At 47.7% G+C, this 21,973-nt stretch overlaps 2 protein-coding genes across 8 annotated transcripts in view; both read left to right on the top strand.

Annotated features, from left to right (window-relative positions):
- Positions 1-21,973, top strand: part of LOC119179773 (uncharacterized) — a 252,867-nt gene that overhangs the window by 71,663 nt on the left and 159,231 nt on the right. The gene's annotated exons all lie outside the window — the stretch shown is intronic.
- On the top strand, positions 1,906-20,790 carry LOC142767562 (uncharacterized). Its single transcript, XM_075869485.1, has 2 exons — positions 1,906-7,908; positions 8,623-20,790. The coding sequence occupies exons 1-2, from the start codon at positions 7,584-7,586 to the stop codon at positions 8,649-8,651; spliced, it is 354 nt and encodes a 117-aa protein (XP_075725600.1). The 5' UTR covers positions 1,906-7,583; the 3' UTR covers positions 8,652-20,790.

Genomic DNA, 21,973 nt, shown 5'->3' with positions numbered 1-21,973 from the left:
GCAAGGACAGCCTTGTGCTGGAGAAGTACGTCGATTGCCGCGTATTCTTCTTCTGTTCCCGAACTAGTCAAGCAAACAATCACGTTTACAAAGTTTGGCCACAACGTGGTGGCTTGAAGATAACGTGAAATATACGGTCTACTTACTTTTTTCTGTTTTTCGCGCCATTTCCTATTAAGTGGGTTAGGAGAAGGTCAATGCGCTCTTTAACACTTCGCGAATTAAGTGTTCGTCGCAGCAGCATTGACACTCTCTCTGTGATCGTGTGCCACCGAGAAGCATTTTCGTACGGGTTAAGTACAAGAACTTCTTCGAGTATAACTTTATCATCTGAAGTGGAGTAGCGTGTACGCGGCGCCATCCTGGTAGCAGTCCTCGAAGTAGCCATCATGTTCTTTTACGTTTCTGTTAGGCTCGACTTGACTCGGCTCAAAGGAATGGAAGCCGGTAATGGCAACCTTGGAAGCATCTCGGGCGTTTGAGCGTGTCCGGTAAACGCCCGTAAGGCACGCGCATGTGCAGTTCAGACCCGGTAAACCGGTATCCGCAAACTTTTTTCCCGTATAGCGGTGCACCGGACAGACTAAAATCCTCTTTTATTTGGGCATTTGGTACCTGGGCGAACGAAGGAATATTGTGCATCACTCCACAAGCGACTGGAATCAATGTCACACCACAAAAATGTGCTCCGGCTTTTTGTGACCATGCACTGACACGTGAACTAACCTTCCCTTGGGTGTGTCCGTGGGGCCTGGTTCTGAAAACGGTATAAATAAATATGGCTGGCATGCGTATCTAGCATCGCCCAACAGCACTCCGGGCACCCGGTTTTCTTCGTACAGCACCCGCAAGCGGGAGTTGTCAAAAATCTGCTGTCCTGAACAGAGCCGGGCCAGCCGGCAACATTGTCGAAAAACTGGAGTTCTGGTCCAGCCACAGCCTGCAGCAGTATACAAATAATCATAAACAGGGCCTTGTACAGCGCCTTTCACTTTGCGGGTTCGGTATAAAGTACATGCACAGCAGAAATGAATGTTGTTGCACAGAGTCATGTTCGGTCAGAGTGTATTTTGATGACAAGATACCAACAGTACTGTTCCTTCGAAAATATTCACGAAACCTGCCTTCCGGAGCAAAAACTCGAGTCCAGCAAAACACAGCACGAAGGCGCGCGTGCCGGGCCCCTCGAATAACTGCTTCATTATTTTTCTGCTTTACTTATTTCGCTAATGCATGGAAACAATGGCTAAACACAAGCACGTTGTTTACTCTATGGAAAAAAAAGTTTACGACCCGAGCCTTAATTGAAAAAAAAAACAACGAATGAACTAAACTGTTCAGAGACTTTCAAATTTCATTGCTTACCTGCACATTGAAAGAGAAATAGCCTTTGTGGTTGCGAAACACTTCGGCATTTTCAAGCCGGGGCTTTTAATCCGCACGTGTGTGCAATCTATGCATCCCGTCACTCCAAAGAATTCGGCCACTTCATAGAAGTCCCGCATAACTTGCTGAAATTCCGCCGGCTGCGGAAAGCGCACCAGTATAGAGTACAAGTGCTTTGCTATCAGCATGGTCACTTTCCCGACTGCGCGGCACACTGTAGACTGCGGAATGCGGACGAGGTCCCCGGTCACTGTTTGAAACGTCCCAGCGCCGTAACATCTCAGCGCCATCAACAGCTGCAATAGGAGGCACAGGCTGACCTCGATTGTCCCCGCTTTCTTGGAGCGGCAGCATAGACAGCAGCTGCCGCACAGCGAGCTTCGTGAACCAGTAGCGAGCGTGGAATTGTTCCTCGTCATAGAGCTCCATAGGATTTCCTCGGCCTTGAAGGGCGGGCCGTGGAATCTTCGGCAGGTAATGTGCCTCCGAAAACACAACATCCATGGCGTGGCACGCGAACTCAAAAGCGGCCAACCTCCGCGCGACGTCCATTTGAGAGGTGGCCATGTTATAATAACGCGTGAAGTCGCTTTCAAGCTAGCCTTGCAGCTCACTTGAAACTTGTCCTGACTTCGACCGAGCCAAGTCGCCTTCAATTCATCCGCAAGTTCGAGAACGATTTATGGTGACCGCAAGACTGTCTTGAGTCAAGTAACATCTCTGCATTCGGGGTTTATAATACACTTGGCATACAATAAGGGGTATAGACGTCTGCAGGGAACTTACATGTCGTTTGTTTATTTCCTTAAGGTGAGAGCGGATAAGAAGCACCCATTATACTCTACTATTAATGATTTGTTGAGCTCAATTCTGTTTCAAAATAGGCCTTCGATGAGGCAGCCCTTCTCAGATCGCCTGAAAAGTTTAGCTGAGGAAACTGGAGTCTCACTCGAACAGTTTAATGGCTCCTGTAGCATACTTGCCACTGTGGCAGTGGCAGACTATAGATTGCGATGTGTCTTTCCTAGAAGTTACTAAACATGCACCTATTGCGCATATTCGAACATACTTCTTGGAACTTCAACATAAACACACACGTCCCGAGTTCTTTACAGATGCCTCTAAGTCTAACTCCTCTGTGTCCTACGCTGCTATTGGCCCTTCCTTTTCGGATGCTGGCAGTTATGTTTTCCTTCTCGTTCGTTGATCTCCTTGATATGGATTGAAGTCCCGTCAAGGAGATGATCGGCGCCGATGAAGCAGGAGGCAGGTTGGAGGTAATGAAAACTTGAAGGTATATTACAGCGAAATATTTACAGTCATATGTACATCTTGCCGAAGCACACTCATGATAACACAGACATCAACAGCGTCTTACTCTTCTACTTAACTTTTCTTAAGTTAGAGCCTAGAACACTGTTACTACATACAACGTACTTAGTCTCACTGTTCGACCACCAAGTGGTTACGGCCCAGACAAAAGTTGCATCGTACGGGGTCGTACTGATCTATCAGTTAAGTGATTGCAGCCTCGACTGAAGAGAAACGGATTCCCCCCAGTCTTAAACATCTTGCGATAACAAAGAAAAAGGGGAGGGGGCCACTGCTGGTCCGCCTCATTATTCTCTCATCCAATCTGTTTCTACTCAGATTAAGTCACTCCCTACTGGGCTGACCTTACTCTCGACAGCAGCACTTCTACAGTTTAAACAGGCGTTTTGGTACTCTTTCCCATCATGTCTCTCTCTCTTACCTCCCGCGCGCTCAGGAATTCTAACGCTCGGGAGATATCGGCATTGTAGACCTGGTACATTCATGCCCTTTTCCCACACCCAGCGAGCCGAGACGAACCTCCAAAGCCGGAAATTGAATGATTGCGCGCGGAACGTAATTGCCCCTGCAGGTAGCAATCGGCCTTTGATTTTCTCCGCTTTCCTTGTGTTCGGGTCATGCATCGCTGCGACTTTGAGCCGATCGCCAGGGCAAAGCGTGTCGCCTACTTCCACTGAGCTCGCGCCCGGCTGCGGAGGCAGGACGGGGTCGCTTAATCCCATTGTGCGTTTGCCCCCGGCAGCGGCGACTTGTCTCTAAACCACAAACATTCCAAGCCGGTTAGCAGAGCGGGTTCGTTTCACATTGTGTGTTTGTTCCCAGCAGCGGAGGAGACGATGTAGTTTGCATTCCAGAGGATAAGTGGTGTACAGTTAAACGGGCATACAGAGAGACAGTCGAGAAAGAAGCTTTGTATAACGTAGCTTCCCGCGCTGTCGTTCCATGCTCAAAGGAAGCAATTTGCGACCTTGCCGAGAGAAACCCGAGAAAGAAGCTTTGAATAACATAGCTTCTGGTGCTGTCCCATCCGCACGATCAACTTATGAGCGGCAAAACACAACACTGGCCCTCTACATCCAGGCACAAGTATCTTCACAGCGGAAGCTTACGCGATACTTGTGGCAGCTAAACACATCAAACAATTACAAATACAAAAGGCAGTAATTTGTACAGACTCCCTCAGTGTGGTAACGGCTCTGCACAGTCTTAAACAAAAAAAACCCTGTCCTCGTTTCACTTTACTCCATTTATGCACACTCTACACACTCAACCAATATGTTGTTGTGTGTTGGGTGCCAGGGCACCGTGAGATTCAAGGCAACATGATGGCGGATCAGCTTACTGCATCCGTCCACGAAAGCACCGCCATTACACCCATATCAATCCCGGCCCTTGATCTTAAGCCGTCTCTCAAACGAAAGCTCAGGGACTACTGGCAGAGAAAGTGGGATACACACACACTAAACAAACTACACACATTATCAAGCCACACCTTGGCCATTGACCACCAGTATCAGAATCACGTCACACAGAGGTAACATTAACGAGGCTCAGGATAGGACACACATACACGACACACTCATATCTTTTGTCCGGTGGGTTCCACCATTGTGTGACAGATGTGGTGAAGCACTAACAGTTCTTCACATTTTAATTCAGTGCAAACAATTGGACACTATAAGAAAACAACAGTTTCCACCACCCTACCGACAACATATACCTTTACACCCTGCAATGTTCGTCGGTAGGGAACCGCTTTTTAGTCACAAATCATTGTTAGGGTTTTTTAAAGAAATTCATAGTTTTCACATCATATACCCGGGCATACCGTAGCACGACCTCTCCAGAGAGGTTTTCGCTGCGGTGGCTACACAAGAAAGCACTTGCCTCACGGCCCTTGGATGCAAGGGTATGAAGGAGTGAGGCACTTGTGCTAATGCCATACATATCCACCATCGTCTTTTATTATCACCAACTTTTGTCATCTATTCGCACCACACACACCTTTCACGGCATGGTCATGATTTTATTACTTGTAGGTTTTTACCCACCTTACTGCGAGGAATTTTATGGCCCTTATACAGCCGCTAATCATAATCATTGTCAACATCTCTTGTCCCATGAACTGGCGCTCTTTGGCCATCAAATGGCCCTTGCGCCAAAAAACACCATATATCATCATCATCATCATCAGTTGGCTTGCCTTGCCATAAGCGTAGCATTTTCTGAGGCGCACTACCTGCCGAAGATTCTTGGACCCGCTTTACGTGACCGAGAAAATTTGATGGAGTTGTACGACGAGGAACAATTCCATTCTCGGTACAGATTCACGAAGAACGCCGTGCGGCAGCTGCTGGGTATGTTGCCGCTGCGTGAAAGTAGGGACAACCTAGGACAACCTGTGCCCCCAGTGTTACAGCTACAGATGGCTCTCGGGTTTTACGGCGCTGGTACATTCCAAACAGTCACCGGGAATCTCGTCCGCATTCTGTAGTCGACAGTTTGCCATGCAGTAGGAAAAGTTACGCTACTCATCGCAAAGCACCTGTACGCAATGCTGGTGTGCTTTCCGCAGCCGGCAGCACTTTCTATAGTTTTGCGGGACTTTTATGAAGTGGCTGAGTTCCCTGGTGTTGTTACAGGCTGTGTCGACTACTCACACGTGCGTATTAATAGCTTCGGTGGGGACGCCGCCGAAGTGTTCCGTAAGCGTAAAGTAAAATCTCTGCATTCGGAAGTAAGACTGCTGTTTCATCGGGTTGTTTGTTTGTCTTAACTCTCTGCACATGCCTGTATCCAAGGAGTGCTTCAATCCAACGGAGCTAAGACCATAAACTAGCATGTCAGAGTTGACAGGTTGGACAACCGAAGAGCCAGTCTTTCAAGGGGTGCGTAGACCATGGGGAGTAACCTTGACAGTGCAACTCACAGCTCTTGTGCGAGACGGTAAGCTAAGGTAGGTGTCGTGAGGAATGTAAAGATATGACCGGTTCACTGGCAAGCGTGAGAGGCTAGTTAGAACTCCTGGAAACGTTTTCTCGGTGTCATACACTAAATTCATCTTCAGCATTGCACAGGCTTATGTGGTAAGTATTGTGCTGTCACGGAACACTGTGACCACTTCGTGGTCGCAAGGTACGCGCAAAATCTGCTGAACGAGTTCTGCGGAATTTTCACCGTCACCTCGAATTCCTGCTCCGCCTGGATGGACGGGAGCGTCCGATTACATCTGCGCCGACATTTCGGCGTCACCGGTGCTCGAGTCGGGCTGGTATCGCTTTGCGCCTGCTGTATTTGATTGCCCGTTATGTGCACATTTCCGTCTATCTCCTGGCATTCCATAGAGGCTGCGGCCCAAAATGTATTGTTCTACAATATTCTTCGTGCCCAGACCGACTGCACCTAATGCAGAATGCCAATTACGAGTGCGTCTAAAGTCATTCAAGAAGAGAGCTGCAGATGCTTGGTCAGCTGCAAAGACGTCCTCGTGACTTGTGGCTCGCTCGTAGGTTTTGTCGTGCGACTTGGCTCTGCCGTCGTCCTCATCCACCGGATCTCCGTTGCGCAGTGGATTCCCGGGACCCAGGTATCGGTGGCCTGGGAACGAAGGCATACTACTCAGGTTAGGAGATATACACATGGTAGTGGTAGTGACATCGACGACAGCTACACTCTTAGCCACCTCTATTTGATGAGACTGACTGACTGACTGTCCGACTACATGTAGTGACTGACTTACTGGCAGCTGTCGCACTTGTCGTTGTCGATGTAGTCGGAAAACGCAAAGCATTGACTAAGTATTTACATGTAGTCTGACTACATGTAGTGACTGACTGACTGGCAGCTGTCGCGCTTGTCGTTGTCGATATAGTCGGAAAATGCACTTTTGAAAGTTCGCGCTGTCTACGAGATTTCAACGGCGACTCCGCAATAGGAGGCCATCACCTAGAGAAAGCTTTTCGTGTACATGGAAGTAGGCCATTAGTGTAGTGTCAAGTTTTTTTTTTGTTTTCTTTTCTGGGGCCATTCTTGAGTTACATAGTTCATGACCCGTTCCAATGTTTCATCGGAAGCAGTAGCTGCCTAATACCCGTGACACACGGGCAAAAGTGAAGTACTTTGAAGTAAACCCCTTTTGTCGCCTAAGGGGACCATTTGCAGAAAGGAGTGGCGCTGATGACACACGGCACCGGACTACTGCTTTAAGCGGAGCCTCAGAAGAACGCTGCAGAAAAAATGGCGCTGTTTGTGGAAGCAGCAAGATCGAAAATATTAAAAAGAATCTGCGCATGTACATCACATTCAGCGACACCGGAGCATAAAACCGTTTTTTTGTCTGGTGGCTTATAATGCGCATACCTGTAATTTTCTTTCGCTTTTTTGCGTTTTTAGCAGCAACTGAAGTTCGTCTGGCGACTATGAACAGTCAGTGTTTTGCTGTTTTTGTTTTTTGTCGTGCTTTTTGCATGGCTGGGTCCAGCTGGGTCAGTGACGGCGTGCCGCATTTCATGGTGGTCCTGCAATGTCTCAGCGCAGAGACAGAGATAAAGCAACAGTTGAGGTGGGCCCGACTCTTGTCGCCCTCGGCTCCATCGAAGATGATCTAAACGCTGCGAAGGCAAGAGTGATGAGCCTCAAACAAAGACTCGCCATGAACAGCTTCATTTTGACTGCTTCCGCACTGTCCCCCCGAGCCATCAACCGCGAAAGGTGGGCCTATGTGCACAACGAACGCTGGTTCGAAGACACATTGCCGTTATTAGGCGACGGCCACTTTAAGCAGTGTTTTCGAGTGAGCCCAGCCACCTTCCGTTTCATTGCGGACAGACAGCCTATGCCCTTCGCTAGAGAGGGTCACAACTAATATGCGCGAGTGCATTGCGGTTGAAAAGGTGGCGGCCATCGGCTTATTCAAACTGTGCTCCGTGGCAGAGGACCGAGTCGTGGCCAGTGTCTTCGGTGTGGGGCGATCGACGGTGAACGGCATTTACAAGGAGTTTTGCGAAGCCATCGCTTCTGTCTTGGAAAGCGACTGGATCAAGATGCTGAGTCCATCTGAGACGGCCCAACACATTTGGGAATTCATGGCCGTCAGTGACTTTCCCCAAGCTGTAGGAGCCCTTGACACTGCCACTTCCCAGTTTCGCTGCCACAAGAACATGCCACTGATTACTATAACTACAAGGGGTGGTAAGTTGATTTGGCCTCTTTGGTAATTAACGTTCGCGTGTAAGGCATTGCACCTAAACATCAGAGAAATCCGCATGTGAACATGTGAAGCATCCGCATGTGAACCATTCCTTGTGTGCGAATTATAAGTTACAAGCTACCCATATGACTAAAAAATTGGTCTCCAGCAACGTCAGTTTCTCCCTAGAATGTGAAGCCGCGCATGTTTCTTGCAATTACAGGGATCCAATGGAGAAATCCTCGCTACATGATTTCGAGAAAACAACAAAGTCTACTCAGAAAAAAACGTAATTGTGCACGCAAGCAAGTGTCGTCAAACGAGAAGCTTGTTGCAAATCACATTTGAGGCCTTGAAGCAGCTGAAAAATTTTCTCATAATTAGAAACATCAAATGAAAATTGGCAATAGTACCTTGCAAAAGCCGTAAAATGCTGCAAAGCGTTATAGTAACCAAGACGAGCATAAGTTGTGATCGAGATAGTTTACCCGATGTATGTACTGCTATCTAGACGTATGTGTGTATACGACTTTCACCTCTGAATGGTCTAAGCTAACGTGCCCATTTTTTTACCCTTCTGCCTTAGCAATCTGTTCATTATTTGTTCTCACTACATTGATATATTTATGTCAACATCGCTAGCATTTTTTAAACCAGAGAAGTGTTCTTACTGACTTTGACTCTTGTGTTAATGACTCTTGTGTTAATTTTTACAGGTACAGCATTATTCTCCTGGCGCTTGTAGACCGCAAGTACCGTTTCAGGTTTATAAATGTTGGTGCCCCTGGAAGATGCCACGACTCATGTGTATCAAATGTCGAGCCTCTCCGGCATGGTCCCCCCTCGCAGGGGCGCCTGTGAAAGCAGGCGTTTGGTGTGTAGCAACACCACGGACCCGAGCTAACGGGGGAGTTTCTACTCCCTCCCACCCCTAGCCGTGCGTGGCTTTGCCGTGTCCGGGGAAAAGGGGATCCTGGGGGTTGAGCCGACCCTGGGTGATTGGACCTTTAAGGCCCCCTGGCAGAGGCAACACACCTCTTTGGCCCCGGCTTCACGTAGACGGCACCCCTGGGCTGACCCACCCAGGGGAAATCGGCAGTCGCCTTTTCCTATCTCTCTCTCCCTATATCTTCGTCTTTTGTTCTCACTTTACATCTTTCCTGTCTTCTCCTCACTTCATTCTACTTCCAATTTTTCTTGGCAACAAGGGTTAACCTTGTGTGGCTATCCAAACTAGGGTAAACCATATTGGGTTATAGTAACTGCGTACTGCTGGCGTTGCGCAGACATGCCCACATGCTCTGCCACGTCCCCTCGTTGGACTCCGTGGTGGGTGGTAGGCGCCGTTACCGAAAAATACATTTTCTCATGGGATCCCCGACCCCCTCTTTAACTGATCGTGCTTCGAAAAGGGTACGCACCGATGCAACATTCCTACTTTGGCCCAAAAACAAAGAAACTTTTCCAAAATACCATGTCCTCCACTGCGAACAATCATCTAGAAAAGCTAGAGCAATCTCACCCTTCCTTGTAGCCAAGTGCTTGAGAGAGACCATTGGAACCGGTTATAAGGCCACGAAGATGGCAAGTGGAGATCTGCTTCTCGAATTAAAAGACAAGGAACAGTACAATAAATTCTCGCACCTCGTGGCCTTTGGTAACATCCCTGTCTCTGTGAGCGCACACCGTACCATGAATACAGTGAAGGGCGTGGTATCGGACGAAGATTTGATGACACTGAGTGAAGAAGAGCTCTTTGATGGATGGAAGGATCAAGGTGTAATACAAGTCCAGCGCATCAAAATCAGACGTAACAACAATGAAATAGCAACAAAGCACTTGATACTCACCTTCAACTCAACCACTTTACCCGAGACTCTCGAAACTGGCTATGTAAAACTCCATGTCCGACCTTTCATTCCAAACCCGAGGCGTTGTTTCAAATGCCAGGACAAAGTTTATATCGAGTATCAACTCGTACACAGATGAGGGAAAAGTGTGGAATAAGGTCAAGAAAATTAAGGGCCAAAAAACGTATGCCCTTCCACTAGTAAATAGCCTCGGGGAAAGCTTGGAGGATCAAGCCAACTTTCTTGGCACACATTTCGAACACATATCGAGCTCCTCACGCTACTCCGAATCCTTCCAGAATTACAAGGCACGAATAGAAAAACATAAGTTAGAAAGAAAATCCCCAAGAAATGAGGCATATAATGCACCATTCTGCTTAGCAGAACTGCGAACAGCACTCAACTGCTGTAATACATCTACCCCAGGTTCTGACAACGTAATGTACGCGATGCTGAAGGAACTACCCTCCGAAACTAAAGAAACCCTCCTCTCTCTTTATAATCGCATATGGTTTTCAGGTGTGATCCCCTCCTCCTGGAAGGAGGCTGTTATAATTCCAATTTTGAAGCAGGGAAAGGATCCCTCTACTGTATCAAGTTACAGACCTATAGCGTTAACAAGCTGCCTCTGTAAGCTATTTGAAAAAATGATTAATTGCCGCTTACTCCACTACTTAGAAACAAACAATTTGCTCGACCCATTTCAGTGCGGGTTTCGAGAAAGTAGATCCACCACAGACCACCTCGTTCGTATGGAGGCACAGATCAGAGACGCCTTCGTCCATAAACAATATTTTCTCTCTGTGTTCCTCGATATCGAAAAGGCTTATGATACAACATGGCGTTTTGGAATTCTAAGAGACCCGTCTCACCTTGGTGTGCGCGGAAAAATGTTTCACATAATTGAAAGTTACCTGTCAAACCGAACATTCCGTGTCCGTGTGGGCAGTGTTCTCTCCTGAACATTTGTCCAGGAAACAGGCGTGCCACAAGGTGGTGTACTTAGTTGCACACTTTTTATTATCAAAATGAATTCCTTGCACTTGTCCATCCCCCGCAATATGTTTTATTGTACATATGTCGACGACGTTCAGCTTGGCTTCAAGTCATGCAACTTGGCAATGTGTGAGCGGCAGGTTCAGCTGGGTTTGAACAAGGTCTCCAAATGGGCTGATGAAAATGGATTTCGACTTAACCCACAAAAAAGCACCTGTGTCTTGTTCTCTCGAAAGAGAGGCATGCATTCGGAACCTGACATTGAACTGAACGGCCAACGTCTGTCTGTCAATGCGGAGCATAAATTCCTAGGCTTAATCTTGGACAACAAGTTGACCTTCGTACCGCACATCAAGTATCTAAAAACAAAATGCTTACCGTATATACTCGTGTAAGGGCCGCACTTTTTTTTCGAAAATTTTGCTAGGTGCGGCCCTTACACGAATCAGGCCGATTTAGTACAGGCAGTACAGGCCAAAGGTCTGTACTGTTTATGCAACAGTAGCAGAGTGCAAGAGTCACAAATGACATGCCAGAAATGTTTTTATTCGGATTCCATTTCGCTGTCCTCGTTCTCGGAGGAGCTCGCCTCGGCGTCCGCGTCTTCCCAGAGACGGTCATCTTCGGTGCCGTTCATGGAGTTCGAAATTCCCGTTACCTTGAAGCTTTTAGCAACTACTTCTACTGACATGGCACGCCACGCATTCAAAATCCATTCACACACCTGTTGGAGCGACGCCCGCTTCAGCCGTCCTGTAGGGGTCTTCTCGTGGACGCCTCCAGCCATCCATTCAGAGTAACATCGGCGAAATTCCACTTTGAATGGTCTGTTGACGCATACGTCGAGCGGCTGCAGCACACTCGTCAGGCCACCGGGAATGACGGCCAAGTCCGTACGAGTTGCGGCAACTCGGTTCTTGACGCGGTCGGTCAAGTGGCCCCTAAAGCTGTCCAAAACAAGGAGGGCTTTCCGTTGTAACAGCCCTCCAGGTCTGTTTGCCCAGACGGTCTTAATCCAGTCAACGACCAGTTCCTCGGACATCCAGCCCTTCTCTTGCGCACGTACGACGATTCCCTGAGGGAACTTCTCTTTTGGGAGAGTCTTCCTTTTAAATACGACGTACGGCGGAAGCCTCCTGCCGTCTGCCGTGATGCACAACATCACAGTGCACCTTTGGCGTTCTGCACCAGTCGTGCGCACAGACACACTTTTCGCACCTTTTAAATCCACTGTGGTGCTTTCCGGTGCATCGAACCACACAGGTGTCTGGTCCGCATTCCCAATTTGGGACAGGTCGTATTCATGCTCCCTCCTGAGAGCATTCACGAAGCGATGAAACTTAATGACGTGGTCTTCGTACTCGCGCGGCAGTTTTTGGCAAATCGTCGTTCGGCGCCGAATAGAAAGCTGGTTACGGTTCATAAACCGCGTAGCCCAGCCCCGACTTGCCTTGAATTGTGCCGGGGGTATTTCCATGTGGCGAGCGATGCTGAGGGCTTTGACGCGTATCATGTCAGTCGATACGGCGTAGCCGTCCCTTCGTGTGTCGACGACGTAGTTGACGAGCTCGCTTTCGAGTTGCGGGTACTTGCACTTTTTCCCGCGAAACGCCTTTCGGCTCCTGTTAGTAGCGGCGAGGGCATCTTTCTGATTCATCCAGTAACGCACGCGCTTCTCATCGACGTCGTACTTTCGTCCAGCTTCCCGCTTCCCGTGCTCCTCGGCATAGTCAATCACTTGCAGCTTAAATGCTGCAGTGAATGATCTCAGATGCCGGCCCATCGTCCGTCACGTGCGCTGGCTTCTGCAGGGTTCACTACAACCAACAAAGTGACACCGACGACACCGATCTGAAGTCGCGCTGCCAACGTATCGACACGATGCTAGGAACGATGCCAACAAAGAGGCCGCACAAGGCAAATATGGCGGCGCGCTGTCAACAGCGTGGTCGGCGCGTCGGCGGAAGTAGAATAAAAGCGGAAAAGCGTGCAGCGCCATCTGGCTGTAAATGAACTAACTACACTTTTCTGGCGGGACATTTTGAACTTTTGTTTTTTTTTTTTCGAAATATCCGCTTTCAAAGTTGGGGTGCGGCCCTTACACGAGGGCGGCCCTTACACGAGTATATACGGTAAAAGCCATGAATGTTATAAAAGTGTTGTCACGTACTACGTGGGGTAGTGACAGGCAATGTCTCATCAACCTGTATAGAAGCCTCATTCGCACCCGCTTAGATTATGGGGCCGTTGTTTATCAGTCTGCGACTCAAAGTGCTTTGAAGATGCTGGACCCCGTGCACCATTTGGGCATCCGCCTTTCTACGGGTGCTTTTCGCACCAGCCCCGTAGAAAGCCTTTATGTTGAGTCAAATGAGTGGTCGCTTCACCTGCAGAGAACTTACATGTCCTTTGTATACTTCCTGAAGGTGAAAGCAGACAAGAAGCACCCCTCATACTCTACTATTAATGATCTGTCAAGCTCCATTCTGTTCCAAAACAGGCCTTCAATGAGGCAGCCCTTCTCAGTACGCCTGAAGGGTCTAGCTGAAGAAACTGGAGTGTCACTTGAACACAGTTTAATGGCTCCTGTAGCATACCCGCCACCGTGGCAGTGGCAGATTATAGACTGTGATGTGTCGTTCCTGGAAGTTACAAAACATGCGCCTATTGCCCATATCCGAACATACTTCCTTGAACTTCAACACAAATACACACGTCCTGAGTTTTTTACAGATGCCTCTAAGTTCAACTCCTCTGTGTCCTACGCTGCTGTCGGCCCATCCTTTTCGGATGCTGGTCTCTACATCCAAGCACAAGTATCTTCACAGCAGAAGCTTACGCGATACTTGTGGCAGCTAAACACATCAAACAACTACAAATACAAAAAGCAGTAATTTATACAGACTCCCTCAGTGTTGTAACGGCTCTGCACAGTCTTAAAAAACAAAAAAACCCTGTCCTCGTCTCACTTTACTCTATTTTATGCACACTCTACACACTCAACCAACGTGTTGTAGTGTGCTGGGTGCCAGGGCACCGTGAGATTCAAGGCAACGTGATGGCGGATCAGCTTGCTGCATCCGCCCACGAAAGCACCGCCATTGCACCCACATCAATCCCGGCCCTTGATCTTAAGCCGTCTCTCAAACGAAAACTCAGGGACTACTGGCAGAGCAAGTGGGATACACACACGCAAAACAATCTACACGTTATCAAGCCACACCTTGGTCATTGGCTGCCAGTATCAAAATTGCGCCATACAGAGGTTATACTAACGAGACTCAGGATAGGACACATATACACGACACACACATATCTTTTGTCTGGTGGCGGCCCACCATTGTGTGACAGATGCGGTGAACCATTGACCGTCCTTCACGTGTTAATCCAGTGTAAACACTTAGAAACTTTAAGAAGACAGCATTTTTCATTACCCTACCGACAACATATACCTTTACACCCTGCAATGTTCGTTGGTAGGGAACCGCTTTTTAGTCATAAATGCTTGTTAGCGTTTTTAAAAGAAATTCGTAATTTTCATATTGTATACCCGGGCATCCCGTAGCTCGACCTCTCCAGGGAGGTTTTTTGCTGCGGTGGCTACACAGGAAAGCACTTGCCTCACGGCCCTTGCACGCAAGGGTATGAACCAGTGAGGCACTTGTGCTAATGCCATACATATACACCATCGTTTTTTATTATCACCAAATTTGTTATCTATTCACACCACACACACCTTTCACGGCATGGTCATGATTTTATTACTTGTATGTTTTTACCCGCCTTACCGCGAGGAATTTTATGGGCCTTATACAGCCGCTAATCACAATCATTGTCCACATTCCTTGTCGCATGAACTGGCGCTCTTTGGCCATCAAATGGCCCTTGCGCCAAAAAACACCATATATCATCATCATCATCCGGCATGGTCCCCGCAGGGGCGCCTGCACACGTAGGCGTTTGGTGTGTAGGGACACCACGGACCCGAGCTAACGGGGGAGTTTCTACTCCCTCCCACGCCTAGCCGTGCATGGCTTTGCCGTGTCCGGGGAAAAGGGGATCCTGGGGGTTGAGCCGATGCTGGGTGATTGGACAGTTAAGGCCCCCCTGCAGAGGCAACACACCCCTTTGGCCTGGGCTTCACGTAGACGGCACCCCTGGGCTGACCCACCCAGGGGAAATCGGCAGTCGCCTTTTCCTATCTCTCTCTCCCTACATCTTCGTCTTTATCTCTTACTATTTATCTGTCCTGTCTTCTACTCTCTTCCGTTTACTTCTGTTTTTCCTGGCGGCAAGGGTAACCTTGTGTGGCTATCCAAACTAGGGTAAACCATATTGGGTTATAGTAACTGCGTACTGCTGGCGTTGCGCAGACATGCCCACATGCTCTGCCACGTCCCCTTGTTGGACTCCGTGGTGGGTGGTAGGCACCGTTACCGAAAAATACACATTTTCCCATGGGATCCCCGACCCCCTCTCTAACTGATCGTGCCTCAAAAAGGGTACGCACCGACGCAACTCTACTACTTTGGCCCAAACACAGAGAAACTTTTCCAAAATACCATGTCCTCCACTGCGAATAATCATCTACAAAAGGTAGAGCAATCTCACCCTTCTTTGTTGCCAAGTGCTTGAGAGAGACCATTGGAAGCGGTTATAAGGCCACGAAGATGGCAAGTGGAGATCTGTTTCTCGAATTAAAAGACAAAGAGCAGTACAATAAACTCTCGCACCTTGTAGCCTTTGGTAACATTCCCGTCTCTGTGAGCGCACATCGTACCATGAATACAGTGAAGGGCGTGGTATCGGACGAAGATTTGATGACACTGACTGAAGAGGAGCTTCTTGATGGATGGAAGGACCAAGGTGTAATACATGTCCAGCGTATCAAAATCAGACGTAACAACAATGAAATAGCAACAAAGCACTTGATACTCACCTTCAACTCAACCACTTTACCTGAGACTCTCGAAACTGGCTATGTAAAGCTCCATGTCCGACTCTTCATTCCAAACCCGAGGCGCTGTTTCAAATGCCAGCGATTTGGTCATGCATCCCTGAGCTGCCGAGGACAGCTGATGCGTGCTAAGTGTGGCACAACCGGCCACAGTGCTGATGAATGTAGTCATGACGAGGTCCTCTGTGCAAACTGCGAAGGCAGTCACCCCGCATACTCCAGAGCGTGCCCAGCCTGGAAAAGAGAAAAAGAAATAATAACTATAAAAGTTAAGGAAAATATCACATTCAGGGAAGCAAGACAATGGGTCTCGTTATCATTAGCACTAAAAACACCATTTGCCGAAGTGGTGCAACGAGGGGCGGCACCACAAAGGCCCTTGGCAGTTGCCCGGACCGCGCCTAGCGTGCCGAGGCCAATGCCACAAGCCCCAACGGCGGGAGCAGCCAGCGCTTCCCTGCCCACATTCAGCCTGTCCACACCAGTGACCTCTACAAGCTCTGGCAGCAGCCAGGGCAATCATGAGGCCAAGGGGGCTTCATCAACCCCCAGCTCGGTGGGGACAAAGACTTCGTAGATCGAGGCGAAGTCTAAGCGACGCACAGATCGCTCTTTAGAGCGGGCGTCCAGTGCCTCTCAAGAGGCTATGGACACCAGTTCAAGCCAAACGGCGTAGGAAGCGCCGAAGGAGCGGCGAGCTTCTCTCGACCGCCCCAAAAATGACAGAAGGCCGATTACAGGGCCTGACAAAGGCCCTGTAAAATGAGTTAATCTCCGCCTTTTCTGCACACAGCACTTTTTCCCTTTTTTTCCCACTATGGACAAAATCATATAGAGTGGAATCTAAATTTCTAATACTTAGAAATTTAGATGACGTCCAAGAACTTCTGATTAAGTTTAACGTGAAAGTGCTATGTGTGCAAGAAATGCACTTAACTCTTAAGCACAAGGACTTCCTACGACAATATATTATTTTCCGAAAAAGACCGGGAGGATGCTGTCGTACCATTTGGCGGTGTAGCAATTATAGCTGATCGTAGTATAGCATGCCGGTATTTGAAGCTCCGAACGGCCCTTGAGGCAGTGGCCATTCGAGCTGTACTTTTTAACAAACTCATTACCATATGTTCTGTGTACATACCACCGCATCAACAGCTACACAGACGTGATCTAGAATTATTAATAGATGAACTCCCAGAGCCGTTTCTGGTTCTAGGTGATTTTAATGCACACAAAGTCCTGTGGGGCGATGCTCACTGTGATGCGCGAGGACGTCTCATTGAGCAGCTCCTTTTCTCTTCTAGTTTGTCTTTTAAGTAACACGTACTCCTCCATAGATCTTAGCATTTCATCACCGTCCCTTTTACCTGTTTTTAAGTGGAACATTCTTAAAAACCCTTACAGTAGTGACCACTTCCCAATCATCCTGAGCGCGCCGAACAAAGATCAACTACCCCCGCAGGTTCCTCGATGGAAGATTGACTCAGCTGATTGGGAAGAGTATAGAACTCTTACGCACATCACATGGACTGAACTGTCTGCCCTGACCATAGATGACGCTGTCACGTATTTTACAGCTTTTATACTTGATGCCGCATCTAAATGTATTGCCAAAACGAGCGGCATGTCTTCTAAACGGCGAGTCCCGTGGTGGAACGACGCATGCAGGAAAGCACGGACCACTCAGAACAAAGCATGGGCGTTGCTTCGCAATTCCCCTACAGCAGAAAACCTGGAAAATTTCAAGAGGGTCAAATCGCAGGCAAGGAGAACGCGCCAACAAGCTAGACGAGAGAGCTGGACAAAGTTTATATCGAGTATCAACTTGTACACAGATGAGGGAAAAGTGTGGAATAAGGTCAAGAAAATTAAGGGCCAACAAACATATGCCCTTCCACTAGTAAATAGCCTCGGGGAAAGCTTGGAGGATCAAGCCAACTTTCTTGGCACACATTTCGAACACATATCGAGCTCCTCACGCTACTCCGAATCCTTCCAGAATTACAAGGCACGAATAGAAAAACATAAGTTAGAAAGAAAATCCACAAGAAATGAGGCATATAATGCACCATTCTGCTTAGCAGAACTGCGAACAGCACTCAGCTGCTGTAATACATCTACCCCAGGTTCTGACAACGTAATGTACGCGATGCTGAAGGAGCTACCCTCCGAAACTAAAGAAATCCTCCTCTCTCTTTATGTCGCGTATGGTTTTCAGGTGTGATCCCCTCCTCCTGGAAGGAGGCTGTTATAATTCCAATTTTGAAGCAGGGAAAGGATCCCTCTACTGTATCAAGTTATAGACCCATAGTGTTAACAAGCTGCCTCTGCAAACTATTTGAAAAAATGATTAATTGCCGCTTACTCCACTACTTAGAAACAAACAAATTGCTCGACCCATACCAGTGCAGGTTTATAGAGGGCCGATCTACCACCGATCATCTTATACGCATCGAGGCACACATACGTGAGGCTTTTGTTCATAATCAGTTTTTCTTATCTGTGTTCCTCGACATGGAGAAGGCCTACGATACCACGTGGAGGTTTGGAATATTGAGAGACCTCTCACACATAGGTATACATGGTAATATGTTCAGTGTCATTGAAAGCTATCTGTCTGATCGTACCTTCCGCGTTAGAGTGAGCAATGTTCTGTCCAGAACATTTGTACAGAAAACCGGAGGGCCACAGGGTGGGGTGCTCAGCTGTACGATGTGCAGATAGGTTTTCAATCGTGTTCTCTTGGGATTATGAGCGACAGGTTCAGCTCGCCCTTAACAAGGTATCCAAATGGGCTGATGAAAACGGGTTCAAACTGAACCCACAGAAAAGCACCTGTGTCCTTTTTTCACGAAAAAGAGGCTTGCACCCTGATCCTGAACTGGTCCTTAAGGGTGAGCGTCTACCCGTAAACACAGAATATAAGTTCCTAGGTATAACTTTAGATGCGAAGTTAACCTTTGTACCGCACATAAAACATCTTAAGAATAAATGCTTGAAAAAAATGAACGTCCTAAAGGTGCTGTAACGAACGTGGGGCAACGACAGAAAGTGCCTCATGAATCTGTATAGAAGGCTTATACGCTCACGCCTTGAGTATGGGGCAATAGTCTATCACTCTGCCACGCCAAGCGCTCTGACAATGTTGGACCCTGTTCATCATCAAGGCATCCGCCTGTCCACAGGCGCCTTTAGAACAAGCCCAGTTGAAAGCCTTTATGTAGAATCGGACGAGTGGTCACTCCCTTAAAGTAAATGCAAACAGGAAGCAACCTGCATATTCCAACATCAACGACCTGTCCAGCTCTCAACTTTTTTACAATCGACCCGCAATGGCACGCCCTTTCTCGCTGCGTGTTTCACGCCCTTTCTAGCTGAAGAAACAGATGTCCCACTGCTTGAATACCACCTCAGCCCCCCCCGCTCTGCGGCTCCCGTCATGGCAGTGGCAGGTTATAGACTGTGACACATCTTTCGTAGCTGTCACAAAGCATGCCTCTCCCATACACATTCGGATGTATTTCTTAGAGCTGCAACATAAATACGACTGTCCAGAATATTATACTGATGCATCCAAGTCCCATACTGGCGTGTCCTATGCGGCGATCGGGCCATCCTTCTCGGATGCTGGCGTTCTGTCCACCAACACAAGCATTTTTACAGCCGAGACTTACGCGTTATTTGTAGCCGCTAAACACATCAAAGAATTAAGTACGCCAAGGGTAGTTATATACACAGACTCCCTGAGTGTCGTAAAAGCGTTGAAAAATCTTAAAAAACACAGAAACCCTATAATTATATTCCTCTATTCAATACTCTGCGCAGCCCATACTTTCAAGCAACATATCGTCGTGTGCTGGGTGCCAGGACATCGCGAGATCGAAGGAAATGTGTTGGCCGACCAGCTCGCCAGGTCAATTAACGGAAGCTCTGCCAACTCTTCAGTTGCTGTCCCTATAATGGACCTAAAACCAAACATATGGAAAAAGCTCAGGGCTTACTCTCAGAAGTTATGGGATCAACAAACTCGTTAGTTACACTTGATTAAACCATACCTCGTTAACATGGCGCCCACGTCGAAAACACGCCGTACAGAGGTCAGTCTCTGTCGGCTTAGAATAGGACACACACACAGCACGCACACACACCTTTTGTCCGGTGGTGACCCACCCAGCTGTCACAGATGTGGCCGTCTACTTACCGTACTTCACATACTCCTTGAATGCTCTGAGCTAGAAACTTACAGGAAAAAACATTTTCCACTAGCGTACAAGGAGCACATACCCCTTCACCCAGCTATGTTTATTGGTCGCGCACCTCTTTTTAAATATAATGCATTCAATGCATTCTTAAAGGAAGTAAATACTTTCCTTGTTATCTACTCAAGTGATCGGTAGCACGGCCTCTGAAAGGAGGCTGCTGCTGCGGATGCTACATCCAAAAGAGCACCTGTCTCCCAGCCCTTGGGACCAAGGGCGCCGGCGAGGTATCGGTGCTAATATAACACTCCTATTCTATGGTGTCATCATAAGTTAAGACTCATTCTCACCAGGCATGCTTCACTTCACTTTCATGATTTTAATAAATATAGGTCTTGCGCACCTTTAGAGCGCAGAATCTTAGGCCCTTTTACAGCCATTTAACATAACCATTGCTTTCATCCGATATAATTTCGTGGCGCTCTTTGGCCATCAATGGCCCTTGTGCCATTAAACAACATATATCATCATCATCTCCGGCATGGTTGAGGGACCACTTTTCAAGGCTCCGGATTTCGCTTCACATCGAAGAGAATGGAATGCGTCATTGCAAATGCTCGCCTCGTGATTCGCGCATGCTGCGTACTCAACAACATTTGTGAGCATTTCAGCGATGCTGTTCAGCTTCAATGGCTCCTGGAAGTGAAGCAGTCCGACTCCCAACTGCCCCAACCAGAACGTAGCAGCGATTCACAGATTGGGAATGCAGTCAGTGTGCGTTCTGCGCTTGTGGACCACTTCAGCCAGAAGATGCAGACCCAGGCAGCCTGCTCCTAGAAATTTCTTTGTGCTGGCATTTGTAAATAAAAAGAGTGACAGTTTTTCTGCCTCATGTTTTATTGATGAAACCAACGAGGGCATTTACAAGCTTTTCTTGAAGCTGCAGGTGTTTTGATCTTAGCTCTACCTCGGTTTGCTGAGCCCGCTCCAGCTGCTCTCATAGCATTTTTTGTTCAACCAGCATAGCTTCTTGAAATTCACGTGCTGCGCTCAGTGGCCACCGTCGCTTTCTTGCTGCCCGTGATGCCGTACTTGTTGCAGGGCTCGGAGTCGACTGCGTGGTGGGTGCAGGTGGTGGCGTCTGTTCAGTTGGTGTTCCTGGCACTGGCGTGCTGTCAGTTTCAGTAGCCCCTGAACTGACTCTGCTCTCTATTTCGTAGATCAGCTGCGAAGATTTGAGAGAAAACAGCTACAAAGATCATACAAAAAAAAGGAAATCGATCTGAGAGGCAGCACACCACAATCGTAACTCTTGATAATTGCATTGATGAAATGAACAGCACAAACCAGGATAAACTTTCATGATGCTGGACAACATTGACCGATGCTGCATGTTCAGGCTGAGGTCATAAAAATGTTATCTAGGCTAGTTTAGTATATCATTAGCAAAATTATGCGACTTGCAGCGCATGTAGCCAAATGATCTGGAAGCATTGGCGCATATGCATTCAAAGTGAGTGGATGACGAAACGGTAGAAGTTAGGTAAACACCAAGATAATTGTATCATGTATCATGTAAGATATTTGTGTTGTTTATATGGTACAAAAAGGTAGATGCAGTACGTTTGCGGCTAAAACGGGCAATTTTACATTCATAAACGTTAAGCTTCATTAGACAATTACACACCAAACAGGAACAAGTTCTAGATGTCTGTGGAGGACTTGGTGATCATCGTTAACCTTATAGAATGATAGAGAATGCAGTCACATGCGAAAATGTGCATGTGTGAGTAAATATTGCTCGGCAAGTCATTAATGTACATAAGCCATGATACATGATATTATATACTTTCAGATAAATTGAAAACTTCTGCGAGTCCAATTAGTTCAAAACATCAGCCTATACAATAATACCGGTGTAAGTGCACTAGTACTTGTATTGATTGCAGGGAAAGTGCACAATGGTGATTTTTTTGTTACACACCTCAACAGTGTCGCTACTGGTGTCGCAGCAGCTTTCCTCCATGAGGGACGGATCATTTATTGGTAGGCAGCCAATGAGCCT

The sequence above is a fragment of the Rhipicephalus microplus genome, chromosome 7, assembly GCF_043290135.1.
Source record: "Rhipicephalus microplus isolate Deutch F79 chromosome 7, USDA_Rmic, whole genome shotgun sequence".
NCBI classification, from domain to species: Eukaryota; Metazoa; Arthropoda; class Arachnida; order Ixodida; family Ixodidae; genus Rhipicephalus; species Rhipicephalus microplus.
The sequence above is the reverse complement of the archived record's forward strand: the minus strand, read 5'-3'. Positions and strand labels throughout refer to the sequence as shown.